Source organism: Mus pahari, chromosome 6 (assembly GCF_900095145.1).
Source record: "Mus pahari chromosome 6, PAHARI_EIJ_v1.1, whole genome shotgun sequence".
Lineage (NCBI taxonomy): Eukaryota > Metazoa > Chordata > Mammalia > Rodentia > Muridae > Mus > Mus pahari.
Genome location: NC_034595.1, coordinates 67,837,887 through 67,851,913, shown reverse-complemented (window position 1 = coordinate 67,851,913; position 14,027 = coordinate 67,837,887). Strand labels below are relative to the sequence as shown.

At 44.7% G+C, this 14,027-nt stretch overlaps 2 protein-coding genes across 9 annotated transcripts in view; one reads left to right on the top strand and one right to left on the bottom strand.

Annotated features, from left to right (window-relative positions):
• Ccdc163 (coiled-coil domain containing 163) overlaps nucleotides 1-5,503 on the bottom strand; it is a 6,089-nt gene extending 586 nt beyond the window's left edge. The window contains exons 1-9 of one of the 8 annotated variants that reach the window (XM_029540175.1): nucleotides 5,052-5,503; nucleotides 4,877-4,914; nucleotides 4,545-4,764; nucleotides 4,359-4,440; nucleotides 3,934-4,117; nucleotides 2,919-2,986; nucleotides 2,056-2,123; nucleotides 1,668-1,771; nucleotides 641-702 (exon numbers count right to left, since the gene is read on the bottom strand). In XM_029540175.1, the coding sequence (XP_029396035.1) occupies nucleotides 641-702; nucleotides 1,668-1,771; nucleotides 2,056-2,123; nucleotides 2,919-2,986; nucleotides 3,934-4,117; nucleotides 4,359-4,440; nucleotides 4,545-4,764; nucleotides 4,877-4,914; nucleotides 5,052-5,129 (904 nt within the window). In that variant the 5' untranslated portion in view covers nucleotides 5,130-5,503. Of the gene's footprint in view, nucleotides 1-640; nucleotides 775-1,667; nucleotides 1,772-2,055; nucleotides 2,124-2,918; nucleotides 2,987-3,933; nucleotides 4,118-4,358; nucleotides 4,441-4,544; nucleotides 4,915-5,051 lie in introns of all 8 variants that reach the window. The other 7 variants (XM_029540172.1, XM_021201029.2, XM_029540173.1 and 4 more) reach the window with 7 other exon arrangements.
• Nucleotides 5,504-5,777: 274 nt separating this feature from the next.
• Nucleotides 5,778-12,414, top strand: Mmachc (metabolism of cobalamin associated C). Its single transcript, XM_021200895.2, has 4 exons — nucleotides 5,778-5,894; nucleotides 7,954-8,148; nucleotides 9,077-9,229; nucleotides 11,087-12,414. Exons 1-4 carry the CDS (start codon nucleotides 5,814-5,816, stop codon nucleotides 11,495-11,497), a joined length of 840 nt encoding a protein of 279 aa, XP_021056554.1. The 5' UTR covers nucleotides 5,778-5,813; the 3' UTR covers nucleotides 11,498-12,414.
• The last annotated feature ends 1,613 nt before the right edge of the window (nucleotides 12,415-14,027 follow it).

Below are 14,027 nucleotides of genomic sequence, written 5' to 3'. Positions count from 1 at the left end.
AAATTAGCAAGACTACCATGCACAGAACTAGGTCCTGGACCGCCCTGGAAAAGACACACAGGCCTGGTTTTACATGTGCAAACTCTATGGTGATTTCTGACTGTCTGTACCTATCCCCCAACTGCAATTAAGTGGTTAAATGAAAATGTGGTGGCCCATGTCTGTAATCCTAACACCAGGAACTTGAGGCAGGAAGATTTTGAGTTCAAGACCAGTCTGGATTACATAGCCTGCCTGAGCTACACAACAAAACCTGGCTTTTAAATAAATATTAAATAATAATTACTTTGGTTTCTCTTCAAATCGCATAAATCTTTTGCCTTTTACTAAACAAATATCAAATAAAGTAGCTTTTACACCGGGCAGTAGTGGCACACGGCTTTAATCCCAGCACTTGGGAGGCAGAGGCAGGTAGATTTCTAAGTTTGAGGCCAGCCTGGTCTACAGGGTGAGTTCCAGGACAGCCAGGGCTACACAGAGAAGCCCTGTTTCAAAAAGTAATTAATTAATTAATTAATTAATTAAAAAAAAAGTAGCTTTACTCTCCCTGATATAACATAGGTGGATGGATTCACAAAGAAAAGACAATGTCAAACAATTAGACAGTTGCATTCAGGAGTCATTCAGAGTCCATCCTTACCCCTATCCAATTTCTTTAAAAGTTCCCAGCTCCGGGCACAGTCTGGGAGACTGACGTCAGAGCTGGATGAAGAAAGAGACATGGTGGAAACGGGTGCCAGAGGCAGCTTTGATTGCTGGGCGGGAACAGAGTTCCTAGAGAGAACATTCAGAAGCAGAGATGATAGATCTGGGACACTCTTCCAGCATAAAACTCTCTTCTGTTCTGAGGCCAGGATTCCAGCCCACCCCGCTCCATTATTGATCAGACATATAAAGATATATCACTGGGGAGGAGAGATGGCTCAGAGGTTAAGAGCATTGACTGCTCTTCCAGAGGTCCTGAGTTCAATTCCCAGCAACCACATGGTAGCTTACAACCATCTACATTGGGATCCAACATCCTCTTCTGGTGTGTCTAAAGACAGCTACAGTGTACTCATATCAATAAAATAAATAAATCATATATCTCACAACTCTGAATCAAATGAAGAATGCCTAACACTGGGGCCAGCAAGGTTGCTCCGCTGATAAACGTGCCTGTCACCAAGCTTAACAACTTGAAGCTGATCCTCAGAACCCACACAGTAGAAGGAGAGACCTGAATCCTACTAAACCTCTGACCCCCACATGCACTTCATGCTACATATGCCCACAAGTACACAGACTAAATAAATACATAAAACACACAAAAAATTTCAGTAATACAAGTGGCCATAGTAGCACACACTTGTTGCTTATTTGCAGGAAAGAAAGAAAGCAGGCTGGTGAGTTTGAGGCCAACCTGGGCTACCCAGTGGAATAAAAATAAAAATAGATAAATAAAAACCAACTGAGTGTGGTAACATATACCTGTAACATCTGCACTTGGGAGGTAGATCAGCAGGACCAGGAGGTCAAAGACAGCCTACGCTAGACTATCCAATGCTGTTCTTATGAATAAAAACCCAGGTACTCAGACTGACCACCCTAACCAATTTTGGCCAAATTTAGGATAGCTGAATTCTGACACAACCCCCCGTACCGGCCCAGCACACACAACATCTGACCTGAGGAGGCAGGGCTCTTCCTTCTGGGCATCATGGGTCTCTGTCCCGGAACCCTCCAAGGTATGAACCCTGTCCATCCGGTCACTCTGCAGGTTCTCCAACGTCTGCCAGACCAAGGTGCAGAGGGAGGGCTGAATCTCTCTCTTTCCAAGGGAAACTCCCTCCCACAACTCCCCTCCTTGACACATGAGAACCTGCATGTGGGCAAGGACAGTGAATCATGTTTACAGCAAAGAGACTGGGAATAACTGCTTTGGAGAGATGTGGAATCACCAAGGGAAATTATGAAAGAGAGATGGAGGTGGGAGAAGACATCCAGGCCCTTTCTGTAGGGCAAGGATGGGGACTCAGGACAAACTGTGTGGAGACCGATCTAACCCTGTCCTACCTTCCAGCTGCGGGCCTGAACCTGGCGCCCCTCAGCTATTTGTTCCAGCAACAACTCTTGATGTTGATCTGAAAATAAAACATAATATAAGGGGACCATTCTCCAACTTCATTCCTTTTTCTTCACTGCCTTGTGACCAGACTGGTGGTAGAAACTTAAACACATCCTGGTCCAGCTGCTGGGAAGATACCAAGCTGATGGGAAAGACTAAATGACAGGAGAGATAAAGAGCAAAATAAAATATTCTGCCAAAGGCCACAGGTGTACCTTGGTGGTAGAGCAGATGCTTAGCAAGTAAAAAGCCCTGTGCATTTGATACTCAACATCACACAATATTTAAAATATAAAATATACAAATAATAGTAACAACAATAATAATAATAATATCAATAATAATTTGCCTAGTCAGGGGTGGTACCACATGCCTCTATCCCAGCAGTTAGGAGGCAAAGACATGTGGTCTCTGTGAGTTCAAGATCAGCCTGGTCCACACAGTGAGTCCCAGAACAGCCAGGACTATGTAGAGACACTGTCTCAAAAAAAAAGGGTGTGTGGGGGTGGGGTTGCTGGAGAGATGGCTTAGCGGTTAAGAACACTGGCTGTTCTTCCAAAGCATCCTGGTTCAATTCCCAGCATCCACATGGCAGCTCACAACTGACTGCAACTCCAGTTCCAAGGGATCTGACACCCTCACACAGACACACATGCAAGCAGAACACTAATGCACATAAAATAAAAATAAATTTAAAAAAATAATATGCCAGACTTTTCAATAGCTCAGTCAAGAGTAATGTCACTTACTGGAAGAACAAGAGGATATTCCAAAAACAGGGACAAGAAAATACTTTCAATCTTTTACTCACTCAGCTGGTCTCGAAGCAACTTCAGTTCCTCCCGAAGAATCTCTGACTCTTCCCACAAAAGTTGGTGCCTACATGAGTGACAGCAGTGTCATTCTAGAACCAAACAACAAACCCAGAATGGCTGGAGACTACAACTCAATGATAAGGGTATCTACCTAGCATGTACTGGGCCCAGGGTTCAATATCCAACATCACAGAGAAACAAAGCCAGTAGGCCAAACATCTTATGCTAGGAGCTCAGAAGCCTCAAAAGAGGAAGCCTTGGGCTAGGAAGATGGCTCAGTGGTTATGAGAACAATTGCTCTTAAAGAGAACTTTGATTTCTAGCCTCCACATGATGGCTCAAAATCATCTTTACCTCCAATTCGAGGGGATTCAATAGGCATCCATGTGGTATGCATACACATGTAGGTAAAACATTCATACACATAAAACACTTTTTAAAAAAAGATTTACTTATTTATTATACGTAAGTACACTGGAGCTGTCTTTAGAAACTCCAAGAGGGTGCCAGATCTTGTTATGGATAGTTGTGAGCCACCATGTTGGGAATTGAACTCAGGACCTTTGGAAGAGCAGTCAAGTGCTCTTAACCGCTGAGCCATCTCTCCAGCACCCCTAAAACACTTTTTTGCGTGTCCTTTTTGTTTTCTGAGAAAAGATCTTTGTAGCCCTGGATGGCCTATAGCTCAATATGTAGAGCAGGCTGGTCTCAAACTCATAGAGACCTGCCATCCTCTGCCTCCTGAGCACTAGAACTAAAACTGTGTGCCACCAAGAAACACATCCTTTTTTTTTTTTTTTTCAATTTTTATTTATTATGTATACAGCATGTTTGCCTGCAGGCCAGAAGAGGTCATCAGATGGTTGTGGGCCAACATGTGCTTGCTGGGAATTGAACTCAGAACCTCTGGAAGAGCCATCAATGCTCTTAACCTTTAAATCATCTCTCCAGCCTCCAAGAAGCACATTTTAAACAAACAACCAAAATGGTGAAGCCTTGCCCATCACTTACTCACTCTGCAGCTCTTGATGAAAGCCACTGGTAGGACTGAACTTTCCTGGTCTTGTTTTCATTTGGGTTTGGACTAGCTCTTGAACCTGACTCCGCAGGCCCTGCAGTTCTTTTCTCAGCCCTTCCAGGCGCTGCTTCAGAAGGGCTCTCTCTTTTGGGCCTTCCTGCAGCAGTTTTAGCGATGCTGTAGTGGGGAAGTGAAGGTCAGCTGTTCTAAGAGAGTCCCATGAGAGCAAACGACACATAGATAAAGCTGTGTAGGGCTGGAGAGAAGCTCACCCACTCACTAAAAGGCTAAGCCCCACAACTGAAAGCTGTATGTACATTAGTGGTAGAGCACAGTTCATTCATTTTGCATGTGCAAAACTCTTGGTTTCCATTTTAAAACTCCGTGTGCCATACATAGAAAAGAATTGGCCCAATACCTTCTAGAGCACTGATCTTAGACATCTGCTGCTCCCGATCCTTCAACAGGCTCTGTACAGAATGCTTCAGCGCCTCAGTCACCTACCCAAGCAGAGAAAACCCAGACATTCCTTTCTAAGTCATTTTCCCAACTCCTAATATTATCATCTCACATTATCACCACGTACATACCCCTAATACCTCACCTGAGCCTGAGCCTGAAGCTGGGATCGGAGTTTAGTAACTTCATCCCAGAGAGAGAAGCTGTGGGCTTCAGTACAGCTCAGTCTCTCTCCAAGAATGGGAGTCTTTAGAGCCCAAGGCTGTTGAGCTTGAGACTCTGGCTGAGGGGGTAAGTGATGAGGAGAAATCCAGGTGTCAGCCAGGTCCCCTATTGTGGGAATAGGGAAGGGACAAGAGCAGGGTCTGTGTAGGAAATCAGAGGAAGGGAAGTAGCTGGGATTTGTACAGAACTGTGAGCAGGCACTGAAAGAAAGGAGGCTCTGAGAAGACAAAGGGCTGGGAGAAAGGACAATACTTACCTGTAGAGGAAACTCGAAAGGGATACAAACTCTGCTACAAAACAACAGCAAACAGTTCAACAAGCCAGTGAGCTCTCAGTGCCCTTTACTATGCCCTAACCTAGTCCCCCAATGGGAGGGGTTAGAGGGGGATCCCAGGGGTTGGAAAGGGAGGTTCCTGTTCCTCCTTACCTTAATCCGGGCCATATTTTCATCAGTTGAACTGAGAACCGCGTGAAGCTGATCAGACCAGCTAGGGCTCCTGCTCATCCTGGAGCACTTGAAATTGCGTCCCTAACTTTTCCTGTTCTTGCTCTCCCACACCCAGATACCCAGGATAAGCCACAGAGTTACATGGAAATGAGGAAAGTGGGAATATACTAGGGCTACAGATACAGTACGATAGCAATACTGTGAATCTAGAACTACGGAACAGAGTACTTTGAAAAGTGGGGGTTGGGGGGAAGAAAACAGAATAATATCGGGAGGGTAGAATGAACCGAATTTTGCTTGAGACCTCCACAAATCTAGGGCGCTATCACCACTGAGTCAAGTGACAAGTGCCGCTCAAGAGTTCAAACTCTGGTAGGCGGAGAATGAGATTTTAAGAACCGGTGGTGCCGCAGCGCCACCCGGGAAACTGAGTGCGCTTCTGGCGGAGACCACAGGCAATAGAGGGCGGAAATACGTTTCCCTGGAAATACCGTGCCCTGTGCGTTCACACTCACACCTCCCGTGAAGCTCGTCGGGACACGGAGTCTTCCAGACTCTGTTATGTTTGGGTTACAAGGACAAAGGTAACTACGTGTACCAAGATGCATTGTGCAGCGTCAATTGAGTCCGTTACTATTCCTTTACTTCCTGGGAAATGTAGTCCAGCCCTGATGGAAACCTACAGGCCCAAGTTAACTATGAAACTCCATTTCCCAGCAAGCTCAGCGTTCAGCGTGCGTTATGGAGCCGCGAGTCGCAGAGCTGAAGCAGAAGATTGAGGACACCTTGTGTCCTTTTGGCTTCGAAGTTTATCCCTTCCAGGTTGGTTTGTCTTCCCTGTGGTCCTAGGGTGAGCTCTAGGATTGGCTTTGGTGCAGAAAGTGTGAAGGCTGGTGAGCCCTTCTGATCCTCTCAACCTACTGCAGCCATCTGACGACCCGGTCTCCAGGTCATGCTGTGAAATGGGGCTTGATTAAAAAACGTAGAGAAACATATGTTTGCCCTTTTATGTCTTTATAATGTCAAACAAATGAATGGGATACAGCCCACGATCCCCTAACCTGTCATCATCATAATTTACCTGAAAAAGGTCTCCCGGTGTGGCCGGGGTCACCAGATCCTTCCAAAGGAGTTAGAAGAGGTCAAAACTTGGAAGGTTGGTGTGGCTATGTATTAGATCAGATGGCGAGGGAAGAGTATTCCTAATGTTGAACGAGATACAATTGGCTAGTTTGTTCGGTCAGCCAACAGAAGGCTAATTCATGGTGTTGCTTGCCATCAATACAGGACAGAGCATAGAAATTCCTCACGCTCGCCTGGTACAGAAGTCTCTGTAACCCCAGTCCCTCTCCATTCCACCCGGCCCCGCCCTATTGCACACTTTCCTCCCACAGTGCTGAGTGAACAAAATTATGTTTAAGACACAAACTAAAATCCACCTGAGTCCTTTGGCCTATCTTAAGATTCCTAGTCCATTGAGCTTTCCACGGGAAGACTTGTAAGAAGATACTATTGAGAAGTTAAGTCTACTTTGAAAGCCATGCTTGAGGACTTGGGTTCAATTCCCAGTAATGGGGGAAAAACAAAATTGAAGGCTGGGGCTATAAAACTCTGTGAGATGTATATCTATCTATCCATCTATCAGAATTTTATCTTAGCATTTGCAAATCTCAATCACCAGCACAAAAACAGAGAAATGTATATGAAAAGATGGATTGGAAGGAGAGGAGAATTACGTACATTCTAGAGTAAGATTGGGACTGGAGAGATGGCTCAGCGGTCAATTCCCAGCAACCACATCGTGGCTCACAACCATCTGTAATAGGAATCCGATGCCCTTTAATGGTGTGTCTGAAGACAGCAACAATATGCTCACATACATAAAATAAGTAACTAAATCTTTAAAAAAAAAAAAAAAAGTCAGAATTTGGAGGCAGTGGTGGAACTCAGATATGGGAAAGAACAGGAGTGCCTATCTGAGTGCGAGGTGTGGCCTTTGACCCTAGCACTCAGAAGGCAGAGGCTTCCAGACCAGCCTGATGTACATAGCAAGCTCCAGGTCAGCCAGAGCTACAGTGAGACCCTGTCTTAAACTTGTCTGTGTGTCTAGTCTGGGTAATAGGAACTATTATACTGAACAGAGTTAGCCCCGCCTGTCTCATAAGGTCTTGGTACTCACCTTTCCAGTCCTATGTCAACAGCCACCATGACTATCACCTGAATTCCAAACACAGCTTGTTGTGTTATTTTAGCCCACCAGCCTATCGTATATCCCAGAACACTTCTCACATATGAATTATTATAATCTCCTTGCTGCCGTCTTGGCTCCAATCCATTCTCTACAGTACAACCAGATCTTTACAACTATTGGTCACTTTACTCTTTTTAAGGGTTAAATGACTGCTCATCTTCACCAAGTTTGTGCCACAGTTTTTAAGTTGATAAGGCCAGGCCCAACCTCTCTCCTACTAATCTCTCAAGCCTTCCCCTAGTACATTTCTTTCTTTTTTTTCTTTCCTTTTTTTTTTTTTTGGGGGGGGAGGTGATGGGGCTCTTTTGTTTTGTTTTGTTTTGTTTGAGACAGGGTTTCTTTGTGTAGCCCTGGCTGTCCAGGAACTCACTCTGTAGATCAGGCTGGCCTTGAACTCAGAAATCTGCCTGCCTCTGCCTCCCAAATGCTGGGACTAAAGGCGTGCGCCACCACTGCCCAGCTTCTTTCTTTCTTTTTATTTTTTTTATTCTTTCTCTCCCCCCCCCCCCAAAAAAAAAAAAAAAAAAGATAGGGTTTCTCTGTGTANCCCTGGCTGTCCTGGAACTTGCTCTGTAGACGAGACTGGTCTCAAACTCAGAGATTCAACTGCCTGAACTTTCTGTGTTCCAGGTGGCGTGGTACAATGAACTCCTGCCTCCAGCCTTCCACTTGCCCTTCCCAGGACCTACCCTGGCCTTGCTGGTACTCAGCACACCTGCTATGTTTGACAGAGCCCTCAAACCCTTCTTGAAAAGCTGCCAATTCCAAACACTGAGCGACCCAGTGGATCAGTGTGTGTCCTACCACCTGAGGAGTGTTACAGAGGTAATGTGGACTTTTGCTTCAACTCCCAAACCTACATCTGCTTCCCTGTTGACCTAGCTCAGGGCACAATCTAGCCTTAAGGCTAGGAGCCCTGACATTCTGCAACACCTTTTTTTTTTTTTGGTTTTTTCAAGACAGGGTTTCTCTGTGTATCCCTGGCTGTCCTGGAACTCACTTTGTAGACCAGGCTGGCCTCGAACTCAGAAATCTGCCTGCCTCTGCCTCCCAAGTGCTGGGATCAAAGGTGTGTGTCACCACGCACAGCCATTCTGCAACTTCTTACACCCAGGTTTTACCCTTTCCATTAGTAGACTCCCCATCTGAAATCAGTTTCATAGGGTGACTACACTGATAGACAACTAGAGGAACCTCTAGTCTTAATCCAATTGAAATATTAGTAACCCAACATCTTTAGTCATTGATCCTTGGCCTTTGCCTGGGTGTATAAGTTCCATGCTGTCTGTGGAGCCTTTTGCAGGCAGAAGAGTATTTCTCAGCCTGTACTCATTTTAAATTTATACATATACATTCTAGGTCTTTCCACTCTAGAATTTCCACAGATGACTCAATAACTCCTATAATGGAGGCTTCTGAGCAAGGCTTTTGTATTTCCCTTCAAGCACAGGCCCTTCTGAGGGGGCAGAGGAACTTTAAATTCCTTCACTTTGTAGCTTCTAGGTTAAAGTTGTTTTTCCTTCAGACAAACTCTTAATGGTGAATCCCAGCAGTGGGGAGATAGAGGCAGGAGAATCAGGAATTCATGATCATCTTTAGATATATAGCAAGTTCAAGGTCACTGTGACCCTGTCGAGGAAAAAAAAAAAAACCTTGGGCGTATGAAACAGGAGGCATGTTAATACATATCTTAGGCCTTAGAACAGAATCATGACTCCCATCATGCTAACAAGCACCCTTTATTCTGTTCCAGAAGTTTCCAGAACTGCATATGGAAGTCATTGCTGACTATGAGGTCCACCCCAATCGGCGACCTAAGATTCTAGCCCAGACAGCAGCTCATGTGGCCGGTGCTGCCTACTACTACCAACGACAAGATGTGGATGCTGACCCATGGGGGACCCAGGTTAGAGACGGAATGTGAAGGAGTGGGTGGGGACCAAGAGAAAGGACAGTAAAGGCTCCTAACGTATCCCCTGAAGGTCGGAATTCCTTCATCGTCCTTTGATGAAGTTGATATATAACCCAGGGCCAAATATCTATGGTCCTGACAAAAGTTTACAGTTTATTTTCTGACCCCGTAACCTGAGGACATAACAGTTCAAGAAACCTGGTCTGTTTTAGAGTTATAAAAATATTAGGGGCTGGAGAGATGGCTCAGCAGTTAAGAGCACTGACTGCTCTTCAGAGGTCCTGAATTCAATTCCCAGCAACCTCATGGTGGCTCACAACCATCTGTAATGGGATCTGATGCCCTCTTCTCGTGTGTCTGGAGACAGTGACAGTGTACTCACATACATAAAATAATCTTTTTAAAATAAAAGACTTGGGGTCTAGAGAGGTGGCTCAGCGGTTAAGAGCACTGACTGCTTTTCCAGAGGTCCTGAGTTCAAATCCCAGCAACCTCATTACATCCGTAATGAGATCTGATGCCCTCTTCTGGGGTGTCTGAAGTCAGCTACAGTGTACTTACATATAATAAATAAATCTTTAAAAATATAAAAAATAGCCAGGTGTGGTGGCGCACGCCTTTAATCCCAGCACTCAGGAGGCAGAGGCAGGCGTATTTCTGAGTTCGAGGCCAGCCTGGTCTACAGAGTGAGTTCCAGGACAGCCAGGGCTACACAGAGAAACCCTGTCTCGAAAAACCAAAAAAAAAAAAAAAAAAAAAAAAGCAAACAAAATGAAAGTAAAAACTATTTGCTCTGTGTGTTCACCCCTTCAGAGGTCAGAAGACAACTGCAGAAGTCAGTTCTTTGCTTCCATGTGGGTCCTTGGGGTGAACTGAAGTTGTCAGACTTGGCTGTAGACACCTTCACTCATGGAGTCACCTCAACAGCTTCCTGGTCACAATTTGAGACAAGGGCTTTCTCTACATCTCTGCTGTCTTGGAGCTTATTGTATAGATTAGGCTGGCTTTGAACTCAGAGAGAACCTTCCCTCTGCCTCCTGAGTACTTGGACTAAAGACTTGTGGCCCCCAAGCCTGGCCTTGTCTGTTCTTAAAACGTTGTTACGGGGTGTCTCAGAAAGAGTCCAAGGCAGCAATAGTGATCAGGAAACCAATATCGAATCTAGGAAGCTGCTCAAGTAAGCCATTCCTCATTCTATAGAATGAGGTGGTAAAGAAGAGGACAGAGAGAGTGAGACAGAGGGAAAGGCACTGTGCCACTGTGTGCCACACAAGCCTAGTAACCCGAGTCTGATGTCTGGAACCCATGAAAAGGTGAAAGAGAACCAAACCCATGAAATTGTCCTCTGACCCCCACAGGCACACTCGCACACACACAATGATAGATGTTTTGTGTTTGTTTGTGTTTTGTTTGTTGTTTTTTTTCCAGACAGGGTTTTCTCTGTATAGCCCTGGCTGACCTGAAACTCACTTTGTAGACCAGGCTGGCCTCGAACTCAGAAATTTGCCTGCCTCTGCCTCCCAAGTGCTGGGATTAAAGGCGTGCGCCTTTAATTTAATTTAATAGAAGGGACAGAGCCTTCTGCATGGAACGAGTGGGAAAGAATATTCAAAGATTAGGAACTTTTGCTTTTTCATGTTCAATCCCAAGCACTCACGTGGCTGCTCAGAACCATCTGCAACTCGTTTTTTTTATTGACACCCTCTGCTGGCCGCTGTGGGTACTGCTTGCATGCAAGCAAGACACTCATACCCATAAACATAACTTGAGGGATAAAAAGCTTCCAATAGTAGGTGAACCTATTGTCAAAATGACCTCTGTAACCCTGCTTTTTCTTTGTCCTTTCTCCAGCACATAGCAGGTGTGTGCATACACCCCCGATTTGGGGGCTGGTTTGCTATCCGAGGGGTAATGTTGCTGCCAGGGATTGAAGTGCCAAGTTTACCACCCAGAAAGCCCCCAGACTGTGTGCCTACAAGAGCTGGCCGCATCACTCTGCTTGAAGGTTTCAATTTCCATTGGCGGGACTGGACTTACCGTGATGCTGTGACTCCCGAAGAAAGGTACTCCGAAGAACAGAAGATTTACTTTTCCACCCCACCTGCCCAACGCTTGGCCCTATTAGGCTTAGCCCAACCCTCAGAACACCCTAGCACTACATCTGAGCATCCTCTTTCCTTGCTTACCAAGCCTCAGAATTCCAGGAGAGCTCGAAGCTGGCTGAGTCCAAGTGTCTCACCACCTGTATCCCCAGGCCCTTGATAACTTTTCCCCTGCGGCATCCCACTCATGGTAGATTTATTTTAAGTAGGATTTGGGTTTTGAAAAACACTTATTCCTTTAGTATTTTGGAGACAAGGTTTCTCTATGTAGCCCTCGCTGAACTGGAACTCCGTAGACCAGGCTGGCCTCAAGCTAACAGATCGATCTGTTTCCTCTGGAGTGCTGATTTTTTGCACTGCAGAAAAACCATTTTATTTTGGATAGGATTTCCTGATAATAGTGCTTCAAACAGTCGAGACTCAATTTACATTGGTCAAGATAAATCATATGCCAAAGCAGACTCAAAATCAGCAGTTGACTTCAAATATTAGACTCATGTCCATTACTATTTTTCTGTAGTACTCTAAGATACTATTTAAGAACCATGGTTCCCCAAGTCGGGTATGGTGGTGCACACCTTTAATCCCAGGCAGATTTCTGAGTTTGAGGCCTGCCTGGTCTCAAAGTGAGTTCCAGGACAGAACAGCCAGGGCTATACAGAGAAACCCTGTCTCTAAAAACCAAAAAAAGAAAAGGTTCCCACTGTTCCTAAAGCTGTTACCCTTTAATGCAGTTCATGTTGTAGTGACCTCAATCATAAAATTATTTTGTGACCTCAACCATAAAATTATTTGTTGTTACCTAATAATTTTGCTAGTTATGAATTATAAGTATCTAAGTTTTCCAATCTTAGGGAATCCAGTGAAAGGGTTGTTCAACAACCCCTGGGGGCTGAGAACCAGATTTAGCGGCTCCTAGGGGTACCCACCACATAGAGCTATGCTTAATATTTAAGTAAACTACATTGAAATTGACCTACAGTGTGCTATTACTAAAGCCTCAGGCAATCTTTTTTTTTTTTGGTTTTTCGAGACAGGGTTTCTCTGAATAGCCCAGGCTGTCCTGGAACTCATTTTGTAGACCAGGCTGGCCTCGAACTCAGAAATCCGCCTTCCTCTGCCTCCCAAGTGCTGGGATTCAAGGCGTGCGCCACAATGCCCGGCAGCCTCAGTCAATCTTATGCTCAAATAGATGTACTTTGAATTCTGGAATGTTGGAAGGACATGATGGTGTAGGATTGTTTTGTCTACCCTAACCAAGAATCCAGAAGAAACTTCTTCCTGACTTGACAGGATCAAAAAGGGATAATCACAGCTAAAATACAAGAAGTTGAATACAATCATATCCAAAGCCACCAACTTTGTTTGCCTGTTTGTTGATTCCAGAGATAGTTTCCCAATCTTGACATTTCTAGTTTCACTGCCAGGTCCAGAGAGGTTAGTTGGGAAATTGTAATGTGCAGTTTGTACTTGTTGAAAACTGAGAACAAAAGACAGACCTGTCTCAGACTTAATCATGTTAATCTCAAATCTCCTTGGACAGGAATCTACCCCCACCCCCACAACAGGGAGAGAGAGAAGTAAACTGAGGGTATTAAAAAAGAAAAAAAGAAATTGCATCCAGGATGGAGAGAGGTTAAGGGTACTGGATACTCTTCCAGAGGTTCCAACTTCAATTCCCAGCAATCACATGATGTGATCTGGTGCCCTCTTCTGGACTGCAGGTACATGTACAGGGAGAAAATGTGTATATATAACATGTATATAACACATGTATACATAGTAAATCTTTAAAAATGCATCCTGAAAACTGGTAGGTGCAACATTTCCAAGGTTGGTGTTACTTATTCCATGATATAAAAATGTAATGGGGGGGCCAGATGTGGTGGCGCACCTTTAATCCCAGCACTCGGGAGGCAGAGGCAGGCGGTTTTCTGAATTTGAGGCCAGCCTGGTCTACAAAGTGAGCTCCAGGTCAGACAGGGCTATACAGAGAAACCCTGTCTTGAAAAACTAAGAATAAAAATAAAAAATGTAATGGGAAAAGAGAAAAAGAAGCCCTAATAACCTCATTCAAGCACTTTACTGTGCCCTGCCCAGAACTCCAAGGTTCCATACTTTGGTTGCTGGGAACAAGGGGAGAAGACAATTGTTGGAACTCATTGGCCAGCAAACCTCAGTAAGCATCCAGTTCAATAAGACTGCCTCATCAGGTGGCTCACAACTGCTTCTCATCCCACCCTCAAAAGGTCCAACACATTCTTCTGGTCTACACACAAGCAAAGTCTTACCGTGTAGCCTATTCTGACACTCATCTCTGAGAATAAAACCTTGACAGGCGGGCTAGTGAGATGGCTCAGCGGTTAAGAGCACCTGACTGCTCTTCCAAAGGTCCAGAGTTCAAATCCCAGCAACCACATGGTAGCTCATAACCATCCATAATAAGATCTGACGCCCTCTTCTGGAGTGTCTGAAGACAGCTACAGTGTACTTACATATAATACATAAATCTTTTTTAAAAAAAACAACTTGACAGGCCTGGCTGGCAGTCATTACTTTTTCTTCTTCCTAAATTACATTCATATTCACGGGGAAAGAGGTATATATTTATGAAGTCAGAGGACACCTTGTAGGAAGGAGTAAACTCTCTTCTTCCACCATGTGGCAAGTCAAGTATCTTTTTTTTTTTT

Bases quoted from the DNA above. Each gene is read 5' to 3' on its own strand.
- Mmachc (XM_021200895.2), top strand. From the start codon at position 5,814: ATGGAGCCGCGAGTCGCAGAGCTGAAGCAGAAGATTGAGGACACCTTG. The intron at 5,895-7,953 runs GTTGGTTTGTCT...TCTGTGTTCCAG, and splicing joins TCGAAGTTTATCCCTTCCAG to GTGGCGTGGTACAATGAACT. The intron at 8,149-9,076 runs GTAATGTGGACT...ATTCTGTTCCAG, and splicing joins ACCTGAGGAGTGTTACAGAG to AAGTTTCCAGAACTGCATAT.